At 42.2% G+C, this 27141-nt stretch overlaps 1 protein-coding gene across 1 annotated transcript in view; it reads right to left on the bottom strand.

Annotated features, from left to right (window-relative positions):
• Positions 1-675: 675 nt before the first annotated feature.
• ap4s1 (adaptor related protein complex 4 subunit sigma 1) overlaps positions 676-27141 on the bottom strand; it is a 72822-nt gene continuing 46356 nt past the window's right edge. The window contains exons 5-6 of the mRNA XM_080202893.1: positions 21121-21132; positions 676-4606 (exon numbers count right to left, since the gene is read on the bottom strand). Of these exons, the coding sequence (XP_080059019.1) occupies positions 4478-4606; positions 21121-21132 (141 nt within the window). The 3' untranslated portion in view covers positions 676-4477. The remainder of the gene's footprint in view (positions 4607-21120; positions 21133-27141) is intronic.

The following is a 27141-nucleotide window of genomic DNA, read 5'->3' on the forward strand; positions in this document are numbered from 1 at the left end:
TTTCTAGCATCTGCAGTATTTTGCTTTTATTTTATGCACTGTTAATATTGATTACTCAGAAGTATTCAGTCAAACATGGAACATTTACATTTAAAGGAACTGTTCAATCAACTGCAGGAAGATATGTTGGTTGTAAATTTGGCTCAAAATGAATTTGCAAAAGTATTTTACACATTTTGACAGTGTTGGACATGATTAAGTTGCCCCACGAGATGCAAAAGTAAAAGCCATTGTGGAATTCCCAGTGCCTAAAACAAAATGAGAAGTTTGAGGTTTCTGGGCACAAGTGGATTTTATCAGAAATATTGCCAAATTTTAGCAGTGTGGTTGCTCCACTGATTAGTTCGTAGAGTGTTAGTATGTGTTCAACAACACAAAAGCTGTACTAACTACTAAACTTGTTTAGCAGCATCCGATTATACAAAACAAATTAAGTCAGCTTTTGACACCAGTGATGTGGGTGTTGGCACTGAGTTGCTATAAGAAAATGAACTGGGACTTGAGAAGATAGTAGGATATGTCTCACAGAAGTTGAATGTATATCAGAAGAAATATTCAACTATAGAGAAAGATTTTAGATTTGGTGTTAGCTTTGCAACATTTTGAGGTGTATATTGCAAACAATTCTTCAGAGACAGTAATATATATTGACCACAATCCCTTCAGGTTTCTGGAGAAGTTTTGAAACAAAAATGCCAGACTATTTTGGTAGAATTTATTATTGCAATTGTTCAATTTACAAATTATACATGTGGCTGGAGGAGAAATTTAAGTGCAGATGAATTGTCATGAGTTTAAAATTCAAAATAACTTGGAAATGGAGAATGGACTTGAATGAACTCTATTTTTAACCACAGATTTTCTATTTTCATGGTTGATACATATACATTATAGTGTAGTAGCAATGTGAAAATGGGTTGAGAAAATGAAACCATTTTTTGATTTTTTTTTGCAAGAACAGAGATGTGAAGATGGGTGTTATTTTTTATTTTTGGGGAATATAGTGTTACTCTGTAAACAAAAGCCATATGCCTGAATAAATTATTTAATTAAGACGGAAAACATTACTAGAGACAAGCAGTCTTTTATGACGCTAGATGCATGCATTTATAATAGGACTTTTCTGGTGCAATATAAGTAAATAGATTTAGAACTTTGCATTAGAAGACATGTGGGACATGCTTAATTTCAGCTGTTAAATTTCAAAAGGGTGTGGAGGAACTTTTACAATTTACAAAGGTTTTATAAGTAAACAAGAGAAGATTATTAAATTTTATTGGACCTGAATGTAGGGGCCATGGAAGACTTTTATATTCTGGAAAAGTTGACTTTATGAAAAGGTTGGGGGGGGGGGGGGCAAAGGTATTTTTGGAGTTACTGTGGAGAGCTTAGGAATTGACTTTGTGGGGAAGGGTCTCCTGGAAACAGCTCTGGCTGGGAGGAGGTTTGAAACAAAAGTTTTATTAAAGCAAAAGTAATATTACCTTGAGTAATATTACTGGATTTTTATAGTTAAACATCTATAGGTGAATATTGCCTGGAAGGTGTTTACTAATCGGTCTGAACAAATTGGGAACCGTTTGGGAGGGATTTTGTGTAAGACTAATTTTAACTCTAACTGTAATCTTGTGTGGTAAAGGTTTCTTTTCTTCTTGTTAATCCGTTACCTTTAATATTTTAAATCCCAAAGTGTTACTGAATTTTTTTCTGCTGAGATTGGTACTTTTCTTCTCACTTTCAGTATAGAACATAGAACAGTACAGCACAGTACAGGCCCTTTGGCCCTTGATGTTGTGCCAAGCTATGTTCAAACCCAAGATCAAGCTATCCCACTCCCTATCACTCTGGTGTGCTCCATGTGCCTATTCAATAACTGCTTGAAAGTTCCTAAAGTCCCAACTCCACTATCTTAGCAGGCAGTGCATTCCACACCCCAACCACTCTTGAGTAAAAAATATACCTCAGACATCCCTCCTATATCTCCCAACATGAACCTTATAGTTATGCCCCCTAGTAACAGCTACATCCACCTGAGGAAATAGTCTCTGAACATCCACTCTATCTATCCCCTTCATCATCTAAGAAACTTCTATTAAGTCGCCTCTCATCTCCTCCGCTCTAAAAAACCCCCAACTCTTTCAACTTTTTCTCATAAGACCTACCCTCCAAACCAGGCAGCATCCTGGTAAATCTCCTCTGCACTCTCTCCAATGCTTCCACATCCTTCTTATAGTGAGGTGACCAGAAATGCACACAATATTCCAAATGTGGTTTCACCAAGGTCCTGTATAGTTGCAGCGTAACCCCACGGCTCTTAACCTCAAACCCAAACTAACACACTATAAGCCTTCTTCATGGCTCTGTTCACTTGAGTGGCAACCTTCAGAGATCTGTGGATATGAAGTCCAAGATCTCTCTGTTCCTCCACATTTCTCAGAACCCTGCCATTGACCCTGTAATACGCATTCAAGTTTGTCCTACTAAAATGAATCACTTCACACTTATCAAACTCCATCTGCCACTTTTCTGCCCAGCTCTGCATCCTACCAATGTCTCTTTGCAGCCTACAAGAGCCCTCCACCTCATCCATGACTCCACCAATCTTGGTGTCATCAGCAAATTTACTAACCCAGCCTTCAGCCCCCTCTTCCAAGTCATTGATAAAAATCACAAAAAGCAGAGGACCCAGCACTGATCCCTGTGGTATACCGCTGGTAACTGGCCTCCAGTCTGAAAATTTTCCCTCCACCACCACCCTCTGTCTTCTATGAGACAGTCAGTTACTTATCCAATCGGCCAAATTTCCTTGTATCCCACACCTCTTTACCTTCTTCATGCGCCTACCATGGGGAACCTTATCAAATGCCTTACTAAAATCCATGTACACAACATCAACTGCTCTTTCTTCATCTACATACTCCCCAAAGAATTCAATCTATTTTGTGAGGCAAGGCTTACCCCTCACAAATCTGCTGACTATCCCGAATTAAGCTATGTCTTCCCAAATGGTCATAAATCCTGTCCCTCAAGACCTTCTCCAATAACTTACCAACCACTGAAGTAAGACTAACTGGCCTATAATTACTAGGGTCATTACTATATTTCCCTTCTTGAAGACAGGAACAACATTCACCACTCTCCAGTCCTCTGGCACAATTCCCATGGACAGTGAGGACCCAAAGATCAAAGCTAAAGGCTCCGCAATCTCATACCTAGCCTCCCAAAGTATCCTAGGATGTATCCCATCTGGCCCAGGGGACTTATCGACCCTCAGGTTTTTCAAAATTGCTAATACATCTTCCCTCTGAACATCTATCTCCTCCATCCTATCAGCCTGTATCACACTCTCATTCTCAAAAACATGGCTCACCCTTTTTTAGTATACTAAAAAAGGATGAGCCAAGTTTCCCTCGAATTTGATTTGCTCAGCAGTTACCATATGCTGTGATCATAATATTGGGGCCTAGCAGGACTGTAATGTTGAAGGTAGTGAGTCACGCCTCCTTTTTGTGGCAATAGTTGTGGTAAACTAGTTAAGTTATAAAGGTCCAGCCAGGTTTGAAGATCCTTGACAAGGTAAATTTATAAGTGGATAGGATGTGGCTGACAAATCAGGTTGGGCTTAGCCTTGGCCTGCGGAATGAGATGTTAGGTTGATTCAGTGGGGTGGGATCAGGTCAGGCCTGGGGAAGGTTGGGCAGGGACAGAGCTTTAAGGTGGCAGGGGAATTGTATATCAGGTTCTAGCCTTGAGGGCAGGTGTTGTGTTGGACCAGCTTATGAATTGGCGGTTGAAGCCAGGTCTGGACTCGTCAGAGTTGGAGGGAGCCCTGTGGGGAAGTCCCATGGTGGGGAGTAGCCCCCTGGGGTTAAGGGGCTTAGGCTGACAGTGTGGGTCTGTGTAAAATTTTCCCAGAAGTGAGAAGTGGTTTTACTTCTACCATTTTCTGGGAGTTATTGATTTATATAATTGTAATCATCCAAAACATGTGATGTATATCACAATTTTTGGATGATTCCCAGTTCAGGGCAATTGCCCATGGGAAGTTTGCACTTCCCAGGCAATTGCCATGCCATTCTTACCTGGGAACAACTAGGGTGGTGGGAATGTGAGGTTCTCCAGCACATCTTTGGTGTATTGCCTCAGCATGGTGCTCTGGATCTCAGAAGTTACAGCCCTGCCCTTCCCCTTAATAAACTTTATGCATCTCAACAATTCTTTAAGACAACAGAAATATGAACTGCTGTTCCATTTAATTGCTATTCTGATATTTCTGACCTGCATATTCCTGTTCCCTGTCTGGAACATAATCTTGATGTACTGAAGCTGTGTTTTTATAATAACTCCTTATAAGAATGTTTGTTTATTCTAGTAAGTCAGGACATCCATAGCCATTCATAAAGCAGCATTGTATATATTAGAAAAAAAATTATGAATGCATGGTGCAGCTTTTGAGCTATTTGCACCTTACTTTGTTTTAGCTTTCCGTCATTTTGTCAAGTGCAAGCAGAGGAGCAAGGATTCTGCTTTTGTTTGTCTCCACAACACGACCATTCAAAATCATTTCATCCAAGATGATGTGCACTTTGTCTAAGTTAAACATGATCTGATTAATTCAAATGTTAAAGGAAATGATAAATTCTTTGAGAAAATGTCACAAAACAATTTAAATCTGAAGATTCACAATAGACACACAAATATGGAACCTGATGGGATGGAATACCTGCAGGGAGCTTTTGCATCCCAATTTTCCCTGTTTGATGTCAGAGTTTCTTTAAATTAAGGTTAATGAAACAATAAATGAGTATAAATAAAGGATCAAATAAAAACTAATTCATATGCGAATGGTAAGATGGTGCAGGGAACTGGGCACAGAGTGGACAACTGCAAGATTGATCACTGTCACTGCTTTAAAGAAAAACAAATAGGAGTTAATTGTTGTTGGGTTGCCATTTAGCTTGGGGAGGAGATGTAAACTAATTTCATTACATTATTAGTAACAGATTAATGGGAGGATCAGGCTAGTATTTAAACAATTGTTTGGTACGCATCTCCATTTTTGTCTAGTTGTGTGGGACAGTTCTCACATTTCCTTGCCAGTGTATATTCTGCAATGGCTTCTCATCCTTTTCCCACACTGTCACACAGTTACTGTTGGTATCTGCCCCCCACCCTCCAAGGATGTATCCTTGATACAACAATAATCTCTCCCTCACTGTCAGTAAAACGAAGGAAATAGTCATCGACTTCAGAAGGACATGCTCCTATCTACATCAATGGAGAAGTGGAAATCATTGGATCACCCATCAAATCTGCACCAACGCGAGGTGGCGGATGGAGTTTAATGCGGAGAAGTGTGAGGTAATCCATTTCGGTAGGAATAACAGATGTGTCGAGTATAGGGCTAACGGGAGGACTTTGAATAGTGTGGATGAACAGAGGGATCTAGGTGTATGTGTACATAGATCCCTGAAAGTTGGGAATCAAGTAGATAAGGTTGTCAAGAAGGCGTACGGTGTCTTGGCGTTTATTGGTAGGGGGATTGAATTTAGGAGTCGCAGCGTCATGTTGCAACTGTACACTACTCTAGTGCGGCCGCACTTGGAGTACTGTGTGCAGTTCTGGTCCCCGCATTACAAGAAGGATGTGGAGGCGTTGGAGAGGGTGCAGAGGAGGTTTACTAGGATGTTGCCTGGTATGGTGGGGAGGTCCTATGAGGAGAGACTGAGGGATCTAGGGTTGTTTTCGTTGGGAAGAAGGCGGCTAAGAGGGGATCTTATTGAAACATATAAGATGATTAGAGGTTTAGATAGGGTGGATAGTGATAGCCTTTTTCCTCGGATGGAGAAAGCTAGCACGAGGGGGCATGACTTTAAATTAAGGGGGGGTAGCTACAGGACGGATGTCAGGGGTAGGTTCTTTACCCAGCGGGTGGTGAGGGATTGGAATGCCCTGCCTGCTGCAGTTGTAGATGCGTCTAGTTTGGGGGCGTTTAAGAGATCTCTGGATAGGTTTATGGACGAAAAGGGATTGGTATAGGCTAGTGGGTCATTGTTTTTGTAACTGGTCGGCGCAACATCGTGGGCCGAAGGGCCTGTTCTGCGCTGTAATGTTCTATGTTCTATGTTCTATGTTTAGATAGGGTGGATGGTGATAGCCTGTTTCCTCGGATGGAGAAATCTAGCACGAGGGGGCATGGCTTTAAATTAAGGGGGGGTAGTTATAGGACGGATGTCAGGGGCAGGTTCTTTACCCAGAGGGTGGTGAGGGACTGGAATGCCCTGCCTGCTGCAGTTGTAAATGCGCCTAGTTTGGGGGCGTTTAAGAGATTGGTGGATAGGTTTATGGACGAAAAGGGATTGGTTTAGATTAGTGGGTCAATGTTTTTTTTTAAAATTAGACTGGTCGGCGCAACATTGTGGGCCGAAGGGCCTGTTCCGCGCTGTAATGTTCTATGTTCTATAACACATTAGAAACACCTGAACTCCCACCTAATCCAATCTACCAGCACTTGGCCCTGGCCCTGAATGTTATGATGTGCCAAGTGCTCATCCAGATACTTTTTAAAGGATGTGAGGCAACCTGCCCACGTAGCGCATTCCAGACCGTCACCACCCTCTGAGTAAAAAGGTTTTTCCTCACATGCCCCTAAACATTCTGTCTCTTACCTTGAGCCTATGTCCACTCAACTAAGGGGAACAGATGCTCCTTATTCACTGTCCATATCTCTCATAATCTTGTACATCTTGATCAGGTCACCCCAAAGTCTTCTCTGCTCCAATGAAAATAACCCAGGCCTATCTAACCTCTCTAAGCAACTTAAATGTTCCATCCCAGCATTCTGGTGAATCTCCTTTTCACCCCCTCAAGCGCAACCACATCCTTCTGATACACAACTACAACATGACTTCACAGCTTTTGTAATCTATACCTCCATTGATAAGGCAATTGTTCCATATGCCTTTTCACCACCCTACTAACTTGCCCTTTGGCTTTCAGAGATCTGTGGATGAACACAACTTTGTACCACAGAACATCCTAGTGTCTTCCATTCATTGAATGCTTTCTTGTCAAATTACTTTTCAGGGTTAAATTTCACCTGTCACTTATCTGCCCATTTGACCATTCTGTCTATATTTTCTTTTGCCCAAGAACTCCACCTCACTGTTAATCACCCATCCAATCTGCAAACTTACCAATCCTACCCCCACATAGTTAACAATGTCATTTATAAAAGTGACGAATAATAGGGGATCCAACACAGATCTCTGTGATATGCTACTGGCTTCCTCACCTGATGAAGGAACAGCGTTCCAAAAGCTGGTGGCCTTTACTACCAAATAAACCTGTTGGGACTTTAACCTGGTGTTGTGAGACTTCTTCCAGTCACTAAAGCAGCCTTCTGTCATCATCCTCCATCTCCTACAACTGAGCCAATTTTAAATCCACTTTATCAAATTACCCTGTATTCCATCTGCATTTACCTTCTTTACAAATCTCCCATGTGGGACCTTGTCAAAGGCTTTGCTGAAATCCATATAAACTACATTGACTGCACTACCCTCATCTACACACTTGGTCACATCCTCAAAAAGTTTAATCATATTTGTTAGGCCATGACCTCCCTCTGACGAAGCTATGCTGACTATTCCTGATCAAGCTTTGCCTCTCCAAGTTGAGATAGATGCTGTCCTTCAGAAGTTTCTCTAATAGTTTCCCTACCACCAATGTGAGACTCACTTGGAGTACTGTGTGCAGTTCTGGTCCCCACATTACAAGAAGGATGTGGAGGCGTTGGAGAGGGTGCAGAGGAGGTTTACTAGGATGTTGCCTGGTATGGTGGGGAGGTCCTATGAGGAGAGACTGAGGGATTTAGGGTTGTTTTCGTTGGAAAGAAGGCGGCTAAGAGGGGATCTTATTGAAACATATAAGATGATTAGAGGTTTAGATAGGGTGGATAGTGATAGCCTTTTTCCTCGGATGGAGAAAGCTAGCACGAGGGGGCATGGCTTTAAATTAAGGGGGGGTAGCTACAGGACGGATGTCAGGGGTAGGTTCTTTACCCAGCGTTTGGGGGCGTTTAAGAGATCTCTGGATAGGTTTATGGACGAAAAGGGATTGGTATAGGCTAGTGGGTCATTGTTTTTGTAACTGGTCGGCGCAACATCGTGGGCCGAAGGGCCTGTTCTGCGCTGTAATGTTCTATGTTCTATGTTCTATAGTTCCCTGGATTATCTCTACAATCCTTCTTAAACAGGGGAACCATGTTAGCCGTTCTCCATCATCTGGCACCTTCCCTGTGGCCAGAAAGGAATTGAAACTTTAGGTCAGAGCCCCTCAATCTCCTCCCCTGCCTCCCACAGCAGCCTAGAGCATAATTTATCTGGACCTGGAGATTTATCCACTTTTAAGGCTGCCAACACCTCCAAAATACCTTGTTTTTCTCTGTGTCAAATTGCTCAAGAACTTCACGGTCCTTCTCTCTGAATTCCATACCATTGCCCTCAATCTCTTGGGTGAAGACGGATATGAAGTATTCATCCAACACTCTACCAGTGTCCTCTGGCCTCACCCACAGATTGCCCCCTTGGTCCCTACTCTCTCCTTGGTTATTCTCTTCCCATTACATATTGAAAGAATATCTTGGGATGTTCTCTACTTTTACCAGCCAGATCTCTCTCGTAACCAATCTTTGTATTCTTACTTGCTTTCTTAGGCTCCACCCTGGAGCTCCTCACTAATGCCTCCACTAATTTGTTCCCCTTGTACTTTTTAAAACCCTTTCTTTTCCCTCTCATTGTATCCTGAATATCTCTGGTCATCCATGGTTCTCTGGGCTTGTTATTTCTATCTAACTATGCTGCACTTGCACCCTCCCCATTTCCTTTTTGAATGCACCCCCACTGCTCTTCTGTAGATTTTCCCATGAGTGGCTATTCCTAGTCTACCTTGGCCAGATCCTGTCTTATTTTACTAAAATCCACACTCCCCCAATCCAAAGCTTTTTTTTTTGCAGATTGTTTATTTCCTTGTCCATAACAATTGTACCATTTTGAGATCACTATCATTAAAATACTCCCCCACCACTACCTCAACCACCTGTCCGGATTCAAAGAACAAAGAACAAAATAGCCCGGGAAACAGGCCCTTCGGCCCAACGAGCCCGTGCCGCCATTTTAACATTATCCCCCCTCCACCCATGACCCTCGTCCATGCTTATGGCATTCCACATTGAGGGAAGACTAATTTAGGGACAATTTGTTATACCAATCAGCCTAAGAGCACATCTATGGGGTGTGGGAGGAAACCAGAGCACCCGGAGAAAACCCACGCAAGCACGGGGAGAATGTGCAAACTCCCGCAGATACTGACCCAAATTCATGTATCTGCACAGCAAACAGTGATAGTCACTGAGCTGTCGTGTTGTCCAGCATCTGGTCCAGTTTAAGCGTACACTAACGACGTGAAGTACTAGGCTATTCTTGAAACAACCAAGACCAACCAAGATTCATTCCCCAGAGTCAGGTCCAGCACAGCTCCTTCACTTGTTGGACTGTCCACATATTCTCCTGTACACATTTCAAGAAATCTACTCCATCCAACAACTTGTCCTGGACCCTCCACGCTATAGTTAGGAAAGTCCACCAATGCCATTACTTTCTCAGAAGACTAAGGAAATTTGGCATATTAGCTACAACTCTCACCAATTTTTACAGATGCACCACAGAAAGCATTTTTTCTGGTTGTATCATAGCTTGATATGGCTTCTGCTCTGCTCAAGACCTAAAGAAACTACAAAGGGTTGTGAACGAAGTGCAGTCCATCACGCAAACCAGCCTCCCATCCATTGAATCAAGAAACCCATGTACCTGGGCACACTTTCTTCCTCCTTCTACCATTGGGAAAAAGGTTCAAAAGTCTGAGGTCACGGATTAACTGACTCCAGAACAGCTTCCTTCCTTCTGCCATCAGACTTTTGAATGGATCTACCTTATATATACCTTTGAATGGATCTACTTCAGAGAGGAAGTTTGATGGGGACTTGTCTGTTGAGGTAGTATGGGCAGAAATTAGAAATAGGAGAGGAGAGGTCACCCTGTTGGGAGTCTTTTATAGACCTCCTAAAAGTTCTAGAGAGGTTGAGGAAAGGATTGCGGAGACGATCCTGGATAGGAGTGAAAGTAATAGGGTAATTGTTATGGGGGACTTTAACTTTACTAATATTGATTGGAATAGCTATAGCTCCAGCTCATTAGAGGGGTCGGTTTTTGCACAAAGTGTGTAGGAAGGTTTTTTGACTCAGTATGTAGATAGGCCAACTAGAGGCGAGGCTATATTGGATTTGGTGCTGGGAAATGAGCCAGACCAGGTGCTAGACTTGGAAGTTGGTGTGCATTTTGGTGATAGTGACCACAATTCGGTTACGTTCACCTTAGTGATGGAAAGGGATAGGCTTGAACCTCGGGTCAGTAGTTTTAGCTGGGGGAAGGGTAATTATGAGGCTATTAGGAGAGAATTAGGAAGCATAGGTTGGACTAGGAGACTACAGGGTCTGGAAACGTCCGAAATGTGGAGTTTTTTCAAGGAGCAGCTACTGCGAGTCCTTGATATGTATGTCCCTGTCAGGCAAGGAGGAAATGGTCGAGCTAGGGAACCGTGGTGCACTAAAAAACTTGATTCGCTGGTTAAAAAGAAAAAGGGGGCTTATGTCCGGATGAGACTTGAGGGCTCAGGTAGTGCACTAGAAAGCTTTAGATTGGCGAGGAGGGAGTTAAAGAGTGAGTTAAGAAGGGCTAAAAGAGGACATGAGAAGACTTTGGCTGATAGGATTAAGGAGAATCCTAAGGCGTTCTATAGATATGTAAAGAACAGAAGATTGGTTAGGGGAAGATTAGGGCCAGTTAGAGACAGCAGTGGGAAGTTATGTGTGGAACCGGAAGAAATTGGAGAGGCATTGAACCAATATTTCTCTTCGGTATTCATGCAGGGGGACATAAATGTAGCTGTGGAGAACACTGGGTTACGGGGTTGTAAACTGGACAGTATTGCAGTTGATAAGGAGGTTGTGCTAGATATTCTTGAGGGTTTGAAAATAGATAAGTCCCCTGGGCCGGACGGGATTTACCCTAGGATTCTCTGGGAGGCAAGAGAGGCGATTGCAGAGCCTCTGGCTCTGATCTTCAGGTCGTTGTTGGTCACAGGTATAGTGCCAGAAGATTGGAGGATAGCGAATGTTGTCCCATTGTTTAAGAAGGGGAACAGAGACTTCCCCGGGAATTATAGACCGGTGAGTCTTACTTCTGTTGTGGGCAAGGTTTTAGAAAAAATTATTAGGGATAGGATTTATAGTTATTTGGAGAGTAATGAATTGATTGGAGATAGTCAGCATGGTTTTGTGGAGGGTAGGTCGTGCCTTACTAACCTTATTGAGTTTTTTGAGAAAGTGACCAAAGAGGTGGATGGGGGTGAGGCAGTTCACGTGGTATATATGAACTTTAGTAAGGCATTTGATAAGGTTCACCATGGAAGGCTTCTGCAGAAAATGCAGATGTATGGGATTGAGGGTGATTTAGTTAATTGGATCAGGAATTGGCTAGCAGATAGGAGACAGAGGGTGGTGGTTGATGCTAAGTATTCGTCATGGAGTTCGGTTACAAGTGGTGTGCCTCAGGGATCTGTTTTGGGGCCACTGCTGTTTGTAATTTTTATAAATGATCTGGATGAGGGTATAGTTGGGTGGATTAGTAAATTTGCTGATGACACCAAAGTCGGAGATGTGGTAGATAGTGAGGAAGGGTGTCATAGTTTGCAGGGAGACTTGGACAAGTTGCAGAGCTGGGCCGCGAGGTGGCAGATGGAGTTTAATGCGGAAAAGTGTGAGGTAATTCACTTTGGCAGGAATAACAGATGTGTCGAGTATAGGGCTAACGGTAGGACTCTGAATAGTGTGGATGAACAGAGGGATCTAGGTGTATGTGTACATAGATCCCTGAAAGTTGGGAATCAAGTAGATAGAGTTGTTAGGAAGGCATATGGTGTCTTGGCATTTATTGGTAGGGGGATTGAATTTAGGAGTCGCAGCGTCATGTTGCAACTGTACAAAACTCTGGTGCGGCCGCACTTGGAGTATTGTGTGCAGTTCTGGTCCCCACATTATAGGAAGGATGTGGAGGCTTTGGAGAGGGTGCAGAGGAGGTTTACCAGGATGTTGCCTGGTATGGACAGGAGGTCCTATGAGGAGAGACTGAGGGATTTGAGGGTGTTTTCGTTAGAAAGGCGGCGGCTAAGAGGGGACCTTATAGAACATAGAACATTACAGCGCAGAACAGGCCCTTCGGCCCACGATGTTGCGCCAACCAGTTAAAAAAAAACAATGACCCTCTAACCTAAACCAATCCCTTTTCGTCCATAAACCTATCCCACAGATCTCTTAAACGCCCCCAAACCTCTAATCATCTTATATGTTTCAATAAGATCCCCTCTTAGCCGCCTTCTTTCCAGCGAAAACAACCCCAAATCCCTCAGTCTCTCCTCATAGGACCTCATAGAAACATATAAGATGATATAAGATGATGGTTTAGATAGGGTGGACAGTGATAGCCTTTTTCCTTGGATAGAGAAAGCTAGCACGAGGGGGCATGGCTTTAAATTAAGGGGTGGTAGTTATAGGACGGATGTCAGGGGTAGGTTCTTTACCCAGAGGGTGGTGAGGGATTGGAATGCCCTGCCTGCTGCAGTTGTAAATGCGCCTAGTTTGGGGGCGTTTAAGAGATCCGTGGATAGGTTTATGGATGGAAAGGGATTGGTTTAGGTTAGAGGGTCATTGCTTTTTAACTGGTCGGCGCAACATCATGGGCTGAAGGGCCTGTTCTGCGCTGTAATGTTCTATGTTTTATTATATTAAGTTGATCTTTCTCTACACCCTAGCTATGACTATAGCACTACATTCTGCATTCACTCCTTTCCTTCTCTACGAACAGTATGCTTTGTCTGTATAGTGCACAAGAAATAATACTTCTTTCAGTGCATACTGCACACTGTGACAAAAACAAATAAAATTAAATCTCTCATCTACATGCTGAAACATGCTAATTAGATTGCTCTTCTGAAACTAGTACTGGATGAACAGAAAATGCCTCCAATTAAATATTGCTATAGTTGCTGATACTATTGTTTTTGGTCCCTGCTCTAAACTCCATTTCCTCGTTAATAACTCTAATTCTTTCCCGGTTCTCTCAATTCTAGTGTCATAACGGGTCGTAGGTGAGCTTCCAATCACCTACCCACACCATCATATTTCCACTTCCACATCAACTGTCTTTGCCTATCTTAGCTCTCTGTTGTTGAAACCTTCATTCATGCCTTTGGTATGTATATAGTCAATAATTACAATGCATTACTGGATTCCACATACTACCCCCCACCCCTAAAACTTGAGGTCATCCAAATGTTGCTCATGTCTTAAGTTACCCCTGTGCTCTCTAACCTACATTGGCTCCTGGTCAAGCAAAGTCTTCATTTTAGAATTCTCTAACTTATTTTCCAATCCATCCATGGTTTTACTCCACCCTAACCTTACAATCACAAATGGGAGAATTCATAACAGGTCATAATGAAATGGCTGAGGAATTAAATTTGAACTTTGCTTCAGTCTTCACAAAGGAAGACATGAATAATGTGCCCAAAGTGGTGAGAGGAACAAGTTTTAGTAAGGAGCTGAAGGAAATCAGCATTAGTAGAGAAATGATTTTGGGGAAATTGATAGCATTGAAGATAGATAAATATCCGGGTCCTGATAATCTTCATCCCAGAATACTTAAGGAAGCGGCCCTGGAAATAGTAGATTCATAGGTGGTTATTTTCCAAAATTCTTTGCATGCTGGAATAATTTCTACAGATTGGAGGGTAGCTAATTGTAAGCCCATTATTCAAAAAGGGAGGGAGAGAGAAAACGGAGAACTACAGATAAGTGAGCTTATCACCGGTACTGGGGAAGTTGCTAGAGTCTATAATCAAGGATTTCAAATATTGGAAGGCAGTGGCATACTGAGTCAAAGTCAGCTTGGATTTGCAAAAAGGGAAATCATGCTTGACAAATCTATTGGAATTTTTTGAGTTGACCGAGGAGAACTAGTGATGTGGCTAATTTAAACTTTCAGAAGGCTTTTGACAAGGTCTCACATAACAGACTTCTATGTAAAGTTAAAGCACATGGGATTGCAGGTAATGTCGTGAGATGGATAGTAAGCTGATTAGCAGATAGGAAGCAAAGAGTTAGCATAAATGGATCTTTTTCTGATTGGCAATCAGTGACTAGTGGGATTCCATAGGGATCTGTGCTAGGACCCCAACTGTTCACATTATATATTAATGATTTGGAACAGGGAACTGAATGTCTTATCTCCAAATTTGCAGATGGTAAAAAGTTGGGTGGGAGGGTAAGCTATGAGGATGCAGAGATGTTTCAATGTGATTTGGAAAGGCTGAGTGTGTGGACATATGCATGGCAGATGCAGTATAAAATTGATAAGTGTTAAGTTATCTACTTTGATAGCAATAATAGGAAGACAGATTATTACTTGAATGGGTATAAATTGAGAGAGGTAGATACTCAACGAGACCTTGGCGTCCTCGTGCATCAGTCGCTGAAAGTAAGCATGCAGATACAGCAGACAGTAAAGGTGTCAAATAGTATGTTGGCCTTCATAGCAAGAGGATTTGAGTACAGGGATAGGGATGTTTTGCTGCAATTATACAGGGCATTGGTGAGACCACATCTGGAGTGTTATGTGCAGTTTTGGTGTCCTTAGCTAAGGAAGGACCTCCTTGCTATAGAAGGAGTACAGCAAATGTTTAACAGGCTGATCCCTGGGATGCCAGGTGTGTCATATGAGAAGAGATGAAGTCGATTATATTCACTGGAGTTTAGAAGAGTGAGAGGGGATCTCATAGAAATTTATAAAATTCTAACAGGGTTAGACAAGGTAGATTTAGAAAGAATGTTCCCAATGGTGGGGAGTCCAGAACCAGGATTTATAGTTTGAGGATAAGGGGTAAATCTTTTAGAACCGAGGTGAGAAGAAATTTCTTCACCCAGAGAGTTTTGAATGTCTGGACTTCACTACTACCAAATGTAGTTGAGGCCAAAACATTGTGTGATTTCAAGAATAAATTCTCTAGGGGCTAAAGGGACCAAGGGAAATGGGAGAAAGGATGGATCAGGATACTGAATTTGATGATCAGCCATAATCAAGATGGCAGAACAGGCTCAAAGGGTGGAATGGCCTACTCTTGCTTCTAGTTTCTATGTTTACTTCTGTAATCTCCTCCAGTTCCAGAATCCTCCAAAATATCTATATTTATTTAATTCTGGTCTCTTAAGCACCCCTATTTTAATCACGCCATCATTGGTGGGCACACCTTCAGTTGCTGAGTCCAGAAGTTTTGGAATTCCCTCCCATTACCTCTAGTGCTCCCTGCCATATTTTCCTTCCTTAAGACACTCCTTAAAACCTACCTCTTTGAGCAAGCCTTTGGCTATCTGATCTACTATCTCCATATGAGGAGAGACTAAGTTGGTTAGGATTATATTCACTGGAGTTTAGAAGAGTGAGAGGGAATCTCACAGAAATTTATAAAATTCAAAAAGAGTTAGACAGAGTGGATTCAAAACGAATGTTTCCAATGATGGGGGAGTCCAGGACTAGGAATCATAGTCATGGTGTCATACATTGTTTCACAATACTCCTTTGAAACATCCTGGGATGTTTTATTATGTGAAAGGAACTATATAAATACAGGTCCTTGCTGTTACTCAGAACCTAATGCTTTTCTGCTGTTAGATCAGGAAATTGCTGTGACTGTAGGTGAATATTTACTAAGGCAAACTAGATGTCAAAACACTTATGCTGTTGTTCCTTGGATACAAGATTGGTGAATTGCAAATGCCATAAAAAAAATGCAAGGATAATCAGTAACTACAGGCCAGTAAGCATAACCTCAATGCTGGAAAAGCTTTTGGAAACAATAATCGATACAGAATTAATAGTCAAGTGGGCTAATGTGGACTAATTCAGGCCAGTGGGTTGGCACAGTGATTAGCACTGCTACTTCACAGTGGCAGGGTCCAAGGTTTGATCCCAGCCTTGGGTGACTGTGTGGAGTTTGCACGTTCTCCCCGTGTCTGTGTGAGTTTCCTCCAGGTGCTTTGATTTCCTTCCACAGTCCAAAGATGTGCAGGTTAGGTGAATTGGCCATGCTAAATTGCCCTTTAGTTTTTTTTATTTGTTCATGGGATGTGGGCAGTGCTGGCTGGGCCAGCATTTATTGTCCATCCCCAAGAGCATTTAAGAGTCAACTACATTGCTGTGGATCTGGAGCCACATGTAGCCCAGACTAGGTAAGGATGACAGATTTCCTTCCTTACTTAAAAGACATTAGTGAACCAAACGGCTTTTATGACAGTCAACAATGGTATCATGGCCATCATTAGGCTTTTAATTCCAGATTTTTACTGAATTCAAATTTCACCATCTTCTGTGGTGGGATTCAAACCTGGGGCCCCAGCGCATCCCTGGTTCTCTGGATTATTAGTCCAGTGACAATACTACTATACCACCGTGGGATAATGTGAGGGGTTATGGGGATAGCGTGGAGTGTTCGTTCAGACTCCGCACTGCAGGGGTTATATGATATGAATTAAAGTCAGTCAGTGTGGATTTGTTAAGGGAAAATTGTGTTGAACTAAGTTTTGAATGATTTTGATGATACAACAGAGATTTGATTTTGCATATGTGGACTAACGAAAGGTTCTTGATAAAGTGTGAGTCATAGAACATAGGACATAGGCAGGATTTTCATCAAAACATAATATTTTCACTTGGGATGGGACAGGAGGGTGCAGCATGATCAAGTCGGGCCTAGAGCCTCCAGAAACAATCAGAAATGCCAATGGGGCGACCAAATGCCCAAGACAGGCTGGTTAACAAGCCCATCCTGGTTCTTTGAGACAAACCTAGTTTTATAAGAGGTTATTGGCCTTCAAGCCATTATCCCTTGCCTTTCCTTGCCCCATCACAAACTCCATGTAACCTCCACAGCAACTCACATCACCATATGCCTCTTCTGCAGCCATTCATCTAGTAAGCATTATGGGTAGGCCTCAGAAACCATGTGGAGAAGAAAAATAAATAACATTTCTAAAAATCTAAGAGCTTTCACTCACACACACTTGGTACAGAAAAAGTTCTCAAAGAAGCCCCTTCAAAGATTTTAAATCCTCTCAAATGAACAAACTGTTGTTGAACAGTCTTCTATTATGACTATATAATAAAAAGCTAATTCTTAACTTTTAAACTATCAAAATGTGAATTGTGTCCCCTACAGAGTTAAGTGCTTTTAGAACTCTTGAAATATAGAACATAGAACATAGAACATTACAGCGTAGAACAGGCCCTTCGGCCCACGATGTTGCGCCGACCAGTTAAAAAACAATGACCCTCTAACCTAAACCAATCCCTTTCCATCCATAAATCTATCCACAGATCTCTTAAACGCCCCCAAACTAGGCGCATTTACAACTGCAGCAGGCAGGGCATTCCAATCCCTCACCACCCTCTGGGTAAAGAACCTACCCCTGACATCCGTCCTATAACTACCCCCCCTTAATTTAAAGCCATGCCCCCTCGTACTAGCTCTCTCCATCCGAGGAAAAAGGCTATCACTGTCCACCCTATCTAAACCTCTAATCATCTTATATGTTTCAATAAGATCCCCTCTTAGCCGCCTTCTTTCTAACGAAAACAACCCCAAATCCCTCAGTCTCTCCTCATAGGACCTCCCCTCCATACCAGGCAACATCTTGGTAAACCTCCTCTGCACCCTCTCCAAAGCCTCCACATCCTTCCTATAATGTGGGGACCAGAACTGCACACAATACTCCAAGTGCGGCCGCACCAGAGTTGTGTACAGCTGCAACATGACACTGCGACTCCTAAATTCAATCCCCCTACCAATAAACGCCAAGACACCGTATGCCTTCCTAACAACCTTATCTACTTGGTTTCCAACTTTCAGGGATCTATGTACACATACACCTAGATCCCTCTGTTCATCAACACTATTCAGAGTCTTCCCGTTAGCCCTATACTCGACACATCTGTTATTCCTGCCAAAGTGAATTACCTCACACTTCTCCGCATTAAACTCCATCCGCCACCTCTCGGCCCAGCTCTGCAACCTGTCCAAGTCTCCCTGCAAACTATGACACCCTTCCTCACTATCTACACCTCCGACTTTGGTGTCATCAGCAAATTTACTAATCCACCCAACTATACCCTCATCCAGATCATTAATAAAAATTACAAACAGCAGTGGCCCCAAAACAGATCCCTGAGGCACACCACTTGTAACTGAACTCCATGACGAATATTTACCATCAACCACCACCCTCTGTCTCCTATCTGCTAGCCAATTCCTGATCCAATTACCTAGATTACCCCCAATCCCATACATCTGCATTTTCTGCAGAAGCCTTCCATGGTGAACCTTATCAAACACCTTACTAAAATCCATATATACCACGTCAACTGCCTTACTCCCATCCACCTCTTTGGTCACTTTCTCAAAAAACTCAATAAGGTTAGTAAGGCACGACCTACCCTCCACAAAACCATGCTGACTATCTCCAATCAATTCATTACTCTCCAAATAACTATAAATCCTATCCCTAATAATTTTTTCTAAAACCTTGCCCACAACAGAAGAAAGACTCACCGGTCTATAATTCCCGGGGAAGTCTCTGTTCCCCTTCTTAAACAATGGGACAACACATATATATATATATAACAAAATATAGTCAAGCATTCATAATGGGTTTGGCTCTAAAGAAACCTTTAGAAAATCTCAAACTTAAAGTCTATTGAAAATGCAGGAACAGATTTTTCTCTAAGCTACAATAGATAGCCTGTCAAAATATGCAATCCAGCGTTTAATTTACCTTTTTATTCAAACTGACAGTTCGTTTCTTTTTCTCATGATCAAAGGGCCGGGAATTTAAAAAACTTCAGAATATGACACTTAATAAACCCTATCTGCCCTGTAAGAGCATTTATGCTTCCTGCATTAATTTGTGACTCCCACACTGTATTAAATCCCCTAGAACAGCCAAAGTGGAGTCTGCTGAACTCACCACTAATTTCAAATGGCCCTGCTATATTCCAGTTTCCCACCTGTGTGATTCATGCCCTATTTCCTTCACTTTGCCAGCAAAAATCAGATCTTCCAGAAATGTATGCCCACTTTTAAAAGACCTCCAGAGTTGGTCTGACTCTGCAAACACTTGGCCCATGGCGTCATTGCAGCATGGAAGGAGACCACTCAATCCTGGTATAAGGCTTACTAATAAAGTTTAAGTATGTGGAATGAAACAGACTGTAGCAGTATGGAGATAAAGTTGACTGAGACAGGAAATGAACAGTAATGGTGAATGCATAAAAACTCAGCAATGTCTGTGGGGAAAGAAAAAGCAAATATGTTTCAAGTCCAATATGGAACAGAAAAGAGGTAAAAATGTAATGGGTTTTATGCTGTGGAAAAGGACGGAGGTCTAAGAACAGGAAGGTCAAGGATCGATTAAAGGGCACGGGTGATTAAATAACAAGGATATCATAGAATAGAAGGCAATGAGAGTGATAATAGTAGTGGTAGATAAACATATTAAACATTATTTGTAGAAGAAAGTCAATTACTTTTGAAAGCAACAAAGCATGACAGCAAGATACAATCTGGCACTTTGAAAATCAAAATGGAGGACAAAGTTCTTGGTCTAGAGCTCAAAGCTAAGTCCAGAAGCGTGCAAAGTGTCAAACTGGAAGATGAAGTTCCCTTTATCCACCCTACTTGTGACATGTTCACAAATCTCTAACATTTCCTTTTCATAAAGCTATATTGACTCTGCCTAATAGTATTATGATTTTCTAAAGTTCATCTTGCTACCTCTTTAATAATTTCCACTATCTTTTTAATAATTGATTTTAGCCTTTCTTTTAATTCATTTATGGGACATGGGTGACGTTGGTTGGCTAGCATTTATTGCCTATCCCTAGTTGCCTTGGAGGGCAGTTGAGAGTCAACCACATTCTAACAAGTTTAATGTAGAGAAGTGTGATGTAGGAAAAATGAGGAAAAGCAATATGAAGTAAAGGATACAATTGCAGAAGCAGAGGTTTCTGGGGTTATTTATGCACAAAGCATTGATAATAGCAGGACAGGTTGGGAAAACATTTTGTAAGATATTCAGAATCCTGGGCTTTATAAATAAAGGCATACAGCACAAAAACAAGGAAGTGATGGTAAATGTTGGTTTGGGCTCAACTGGATTATCGTGTCCAATTCTGGATACTATACTTTAAGAAGAATGTGAAGGCATTGGAGAGGGTGCAAAAAACATTTACAGGAAAGGTTCTGGGGATGAGAGATTTCAGCTGCAAAGATAGATTGGAGAGGTTGTGGCTTTCTCCATGGCTAAAGGAAGGATGAGAGAAGATTTGGATTTGATAGAGGTGTTCCAAATCATGAGGAGCCTAAACAGGATAAAGACGGAGAAATTGTTCCCGTTGGTGGAAAGTTTGAGAACCAATGGACATCAATTTAAGTGATTGACAATAAAAAAGGTGACACGTTGGAAAATGTTTGTACATACAGAGCTAAACATAGAACATAGAATAGAACATAGAACACTACAGCGCAGAACAGGCCCTTCGGCCCACGATGTTGCGCCGACCAGTTACAAAAACAATGACCCACTAGCCTATACCAATCCCTTTTCGTCCATGACATGACATGACATGACATGGCTAGGATATGGGATTCAATGCCTAATAGTTTGGTGGAGGCAGTTTTCATCATGCTCTCCAAAAGTGAGTTGGATATTTAGCCACAAAGAAAATATTTGCAATGCCACAAACAAAGGGCAAGTAGTGGGACTAGTTGAGTAGCTCTTACAGAGAGATGGTACAGACATGATAGGCCAAATAACCTCTTTCTGTGCTTTAACCATTCTGTGACTCAATGATAATTGCAGATACAGCTAACTGCAAATAACTTTCAGTAAAAGGATACATCCAACTCGCACTGAAAAAGAAAATACACAGGTATGGTTAGATAACAAAATCAAGATCTCCTTTCTCCTGTATTTCAGTGAAGTTATTGTGATTAGAAATAAAGTAAAGTTTATTTATTACTCACAAGTAAGGCTTACATTAACACTGCAATGAAGTTACTGTGAAATTCCCCGAGTTGTCACACCAGGGCTCATTCGGGTCATTGCACATAACCAGCACATCTTTCAGACTGTGGGAGGAAACCAGAGCACCTGGAGGAAACCCAAACAGACACGGGGAGAATGTGCAAACTCCACACAGACAGGGACCCGGGTCCCTGGTGCTGTGAACCAGCAGTGCTAACCACTGTGCCAATATATGAGATGTTGAGCAGTGATTTGCTCTGCTGCCTAGAAGAACATAAGACATCATTGGGTTTGTCAACAGGAAACAGAAACTGATTGATTAAAATGTCTTACTTGCTAGCAACAACTAACCCTACTATGTTGCACCAAGTGCTACAAATATGTCTATGAGAAACAGACCCAGAACCAGGAAAGCTCCTGTGACCAAAAGTTTGGTTTAAGATCTGGAGTTTGAGGTGGCTTTTTAAGGCAGAGAGGGAAGAGTGAAACAGGTTCAAAAAGTAAATTCCAAAGAGAAAGACCCAGGTGCACTGCCACTAATGACACTATGAAGGATGTCAGAACAAGAGGCTTTGGGGAAAATGGCACATGAGTAGGAATGACCTGAGCATGAAGGCAAGAATCTTAAACTCGAGATATTAATGGTAGCCAAAGTGAGAAGAGGTCATGGGAAGAGTAATAAGCAGAGTAGGACAGGGTTTAGAAAAGTTGTGGGAAAGTTGACATTCAGGTACATGTGTAATATTCTGTAGTTTTCAAATACATCTTGCAACAATATTCTACAGTAGCTACTTTTCCTGAAATAGAGCTGCTACTAAAGCTAATGATAATCATGCTTGATAAGCTGGCAAGATAACAAATTTGGTGTAAGCAAACATTAGGCAATAAAATGAGGGTCACTTTTTATGTTAAATACACCTGTTTTACTGAATAAGATTTTATCCAAGAGGATAAAATACTCAGTCTTCTTTCTTAAGAAACTGCAAATCACCCTAATATGCTGACGTCGAGATGTTTATTTACAAAATGAAATAAGACCGAATCTCTCCCAAATGTTTCAGTTTCAACTGTTTACAAGTGAAGTCATGACATGACTTCTACTTTATTTTGATTGATCTATTTAACATTAAAATTGGCATTAAAAGACAGGCTTCTCACAAAAGTGTCATGAATTTTGATACAGAACATGAGCTTCATGAACTTTTCTACTAATTGTCTGCTCGGATCCTTCCAAAAATTCTTTGTATTATTGGTTTCAGTTGTCTCCCTCAGCAGCTGATTCAAAACAATCACCACACTATAGGTGAAATGGTTATATCTGATGTGTGCATTCACCTATTCTGAGCTTTATTCCATATCTTCTCATTAATCCTGGAGCAATGGCAGGCTTTAGACTTTAACTTGTTAACGTTCTTAAGGATCTTGAATATCTCATCAAGATTCTTTTTTGGTATTCTCTTCTGTAGTGTAAATGAACGTATCTGCTACAATTCCTCCTGATAACTCATGCATTTGATACTAGACATCTTTTGCTATACCTTTTCCAGAATTTTGAGGTTATTCCTGTAACATGGCAATATGAAGGGAGTTGGTATATAAGAGCTAGAGCAACAAGTTTACTGGGCATCATGAGCAGCAGCATGTGCCCAGGGCAAATGGAAGCACTGACTGGCAGCACTCGCCCAGAATCAGCTGAAGCTGAATCCCATGTCGACTGCCTCACTACAGCCCTTCAGCTGTCTGGACCCTTTGAGGTTTGAGGCCTTCATCAGATGTTTGGAATCCATCCCTGAGGAACAGCTGTGGCGCAGGAAGGGGAGCCACAGCAACCAGGTGAGTAAGTGTGATGGCACCTGGTGTCCTCTCCCTCATTCCAACCCTCACAGGCATCTCCATTGAATTTTGGTGCCAACAAGGCTTCTTTTCTCCGAGAGTGGGGGGATATAGTAGGCCTTACTAAACATTGTAGGCTTGGGAATACGTTTTGCCTCAGGGATGTTACAGTCTTTGCCTGTTTAATAATGAATTTTTTTGTCTCCACAGGCATTTAAGTCCAGCAAGGGGCAAGCATGCGGCTGGTTGTAGTGGGCTGCTCTTGGACGTTGCTTCGGGAGTTGCCTATTGCTTCATGTCGTTAGTGTGCTTAAACTGGACCATCTCGAGGGCAACATGACAGCTCAGAGACTATCTCTGTTGCTGTGCGGACACATGGATTTGGGCCTGTGTCTGTGGGAGTTTGCACGTTCTCTCCGTGGTTGCGTGGGTTTCCTCCCACATCCCCAAAGATGTGCTTTTAGGCTGATTGATTGGGTACTAAATTGTCCCTAAATTGGACCTCCCTGATCCTCGCACATTAGGCGTAGACTAAAATCATGAATAGGACACTGAGACAGTGGGACGGCGGCGCGGGCTCGTTGGGCCGAAGGGCCTGTTTCCCGTGCTGTGTTGTTCTTTGTTTCTTTGTTTTTAGTGGGTCAATGGCTGTGCCGGACTGCTTCCTGGCTGGTGGCCTGGCTCAGTATTCTGCTCACTTTTTTTGGGCATTGGCCAAATGCTGCAATTTCTGCTTCCTCCATGAGGGAGGAAAGATGGTTAAAAAAGTCAAATTGTGTTAATAGGCAAGAAATCCGATCCCATTAAATCGCCTTAAAATTAAATTTTGGTTTCTGGTTGGACAATGCGATTGATTGAACAGTTAGCTTGATGGTTTCTAACCAGCTCAAGTCACTTTCTGACTCTAACAATCTGGTGAAATGTCCAAATCAAGGCCAAAACAAGGGCAGACCCCAGATCCCCCTTGCCTGGAGGCTCATTGTTGATTTTTAGCAATGGCAATGGCACAGGCAACTATCCATTTCCACACTCGTGGCTAAACTAGATAAGCATTGTAGCAGCCTTGTAGCAGAGCTTACAACAAAATTTGCTCTCAGTGATTTAGTCCTCTTTAGGTGCAATTTGTCTGACTCTTGATTTATACAACTGATGTCTCAATAATATGGAGGACTCCTTAATAGACCAGTGACAGGATCTCCACACTGAAAACAACTTGTATAGCTATGTGTGCAGAAAATGAAAGTGTAAAAGCCAAATTGGCTGACCTCGAGGACTGTCTGAGGTGCCAAATTTGAGGGTCATTGACCTGGGCAAATTAGTTGAAGGACAACACCCAACTCAATTATGTCCCAGTTTATCACAGAAGTTCTCGGCAGGGATGTGTTCAATTTGCTGCCAGAATTTGACAGAGTGCACCATCTCTTAAGCCCAAAACAAAGTGAGGGTGGACATCCAAGGGCTATGATTGCCTATTTGTACTGCTCCCAAACTAAGGAACTAGTTCTCAAACTGGCAAGGGCACATGGTCAGCTGCTCTACCATAATAAAAAAATCCATTTTCCATTACCTCAGTTCAAGTCTTGCAAAGAAATGTATCCCATTTAAAGACATGCAGTCCTGTCTCTATAAGGTGGAGTGAAATTCAGCTTGCTTCACTTTTAGGTTTTTTTTTAGGGCAAAATCATTTTCTTCACTTTCCCAACAGATGCAGAGTCAGTCATTCTTTAAGTATTGAAACATACAAAATAGGAAGAGGAAGCCATTTGGCTCTTTGAGCCTACTCCGATATTAATTATGATCGGCTGATCATCCAATTCAATAGCCTTGTCCCGTCTTTCCCCCCATTTCCTTTGATCCCCTTTGCCTCAAGTATAATCTAACTGCTTCTTGAAAACATACAATGTTTTGGCCCCAATGCTTTCTGTACAAGCAAATTCCACAGGCTGACCACTCTCTGGATAAAGAAATTTCTCCTCATCTCTGTCCTGAACAGTCTATCCTGTATCTTCAGAACATGACTGGTTCTGGATAGCCCCATCATTGGGAACATCCTTCTTGCATCTACCCTGTCTCGTCCTGTTAGAATTTTATAGGTTTCTATAAGATTCCCCATTCATTCTCTTGAACTCCATCGAATATAATCCTAACCAACTCAATCTCTCCTCAAAACCAGGAATCAGTTTGGTAAACCTTCTCTGCATTCTCTCTAGAGCAGAATATCCTTCCTCAGATTAGGAGACCAAAACTGTATACAATATTCCAGGTGTGGCCTCATCAAGGCCCTGTATAACCGTATCAAGACATTCCTGCCCCTGTGCTCGAATCTTCTCAGTATGAAGGTCAAAATATCATTTATCTTTTTTACTGTCTGCCTCACCTGCATGCTTACCTTCACTGACTCAGTCTCACAACACCAGGTTTAAGTCCAACCAGTTTATTTGACAGTAATCCCACAAGCTTTTGGAAACGGTGTTCCTTCGTCAGGTGTGTGGAACCTTCAGGCCACAGGTCCCCACGATTGCAAGTGTGGGGAGGGGAGGGGAGGGGAGGGGGCTGCTTCAGGCTGCCTGCACTAGCAGGGGCCTAACAGCTTTCTCTTTTCTGTCTGACCCCTGCTATTGCTAATGCGCATGTGCGGCAGAGGCTTGCATGTGCACTACCTCCCTCTGCAGGCTTTTGGGTGGTGTAAGCCCCCAGGTTCTGCAGTGAGCAACAGGCTCACTCAGAATTTTGCAGGCAGAGTGTGAATGGGGGTGGTCTGAAAACACTCCCAAAAGACAGATCTGAAACTCTCCCAGTTTTAAGTCCGCCCAGGACTTAGAAAAAAAAATGGTAAAATCACCCCCACTGTGTCCAATTTTGGTCACCACACTACCAAAAGATTTGGAGGCTTCGGCAAAAGTACAGAAAATGTTTACCAGAATGTTTATGGAGGGTATTAGTTTAGAGGAAAGATTGACTAAACTAGGATTATTTTCCCTGGAAAGACAGAGATTGAGGGGTGACCTGATAGAAGTTTATAAAATTATGAGGAGTATAGATAGGGTGAACAGTTGGAAGCTTTTTCCCAGGGCAGAAATGACAATTGCAATGGGGGAAAGGTTCAGTGGAGATGTTGGGGAGAAGTTCTTTCTGTACAAAGGGTGCTGGGGGCCTGGAATGCACTGCCAAGTGTGTTGTTTGAGGCAGACCCGTACGTGACATTTAAGACTTATCTGGATAGGCATATGAACAGATGGGGAATAAAGGGATACAGGCAGTTGGTCTAGATAGGACAATGTGATCAGTGCAGGCTTGGAGGACCGAAGGGCCTGTTCCTGTTCTCTGTTTCATGTTTATGATGACTATTTCTGTTCTTGTCATGTTGAAATTACATTGTATAATTGTTTGGGGAGGAAAAGAAACGCAACAGCAGTAAAGGAAATAGTGGCTCGTAACTTCCTCAGAGTGTCAATCTGTGCTTCGGATTGCCACACCATACCGACTTATCTGTGTTAAAATTGTAAAACACCCATCTCGCCTCACCTTCCTGACTCAGACTGGGTGAGACTGAAGCAGCAAAGTGAGTCCACAGCTCCAGCAACAAAGCACAAAATAGGAAACACCTTCCTATGATCCCCACTGAAAGGGAGAATATAAATTTCTATGGTAAGTAAATGTGATATGGGGATCCCAAGAATTGTTATGTTATAGTCACAAGTTCCCAATCCACACACCAGTACTTCCGGTCAATGTTTATGAATCTAAGTGGGATGATGTGGATTTAGCTAAGATACCATTTGTCCTCTTTTACAGAATCCCTACAGTGCAGGAGGAGGCCATTCAGCCCATCAAGTCTGCACCGACAACAATCTCACCCAGGCTCGATCCCCGTAACTCCACATATTTACCCTGCTAATTCTTCTAACCTATGTATCCCAGGACATTAAGGGACAATTTAGTATGACCAATCAACCTAACCCGCACATCTTTAGACTTTGGGAAGAAACTGAAGCATGCGGAAGAAACCCATGCAGATACCGGGAGAATGCTCCACAGAGTGACCCAAGAAAGGAATCGAA

This window comes from Carcharhinus amblyrhynchos, chromosome 14 (assembly GCF_965287045.1).
Source record: "Carcharhinus amblyrhynchos chromosome 14, sCarAmb.v2.hapA, whole genome shotgun sequence".
Taxonomy (NCBI): Eukaryota; Metazoa; Chordata; class Chondrichthyes; order Carcharhiniformes; family Carcharhinidae; genus Carcharhinus; species Carcharhinus amblyrhynchos.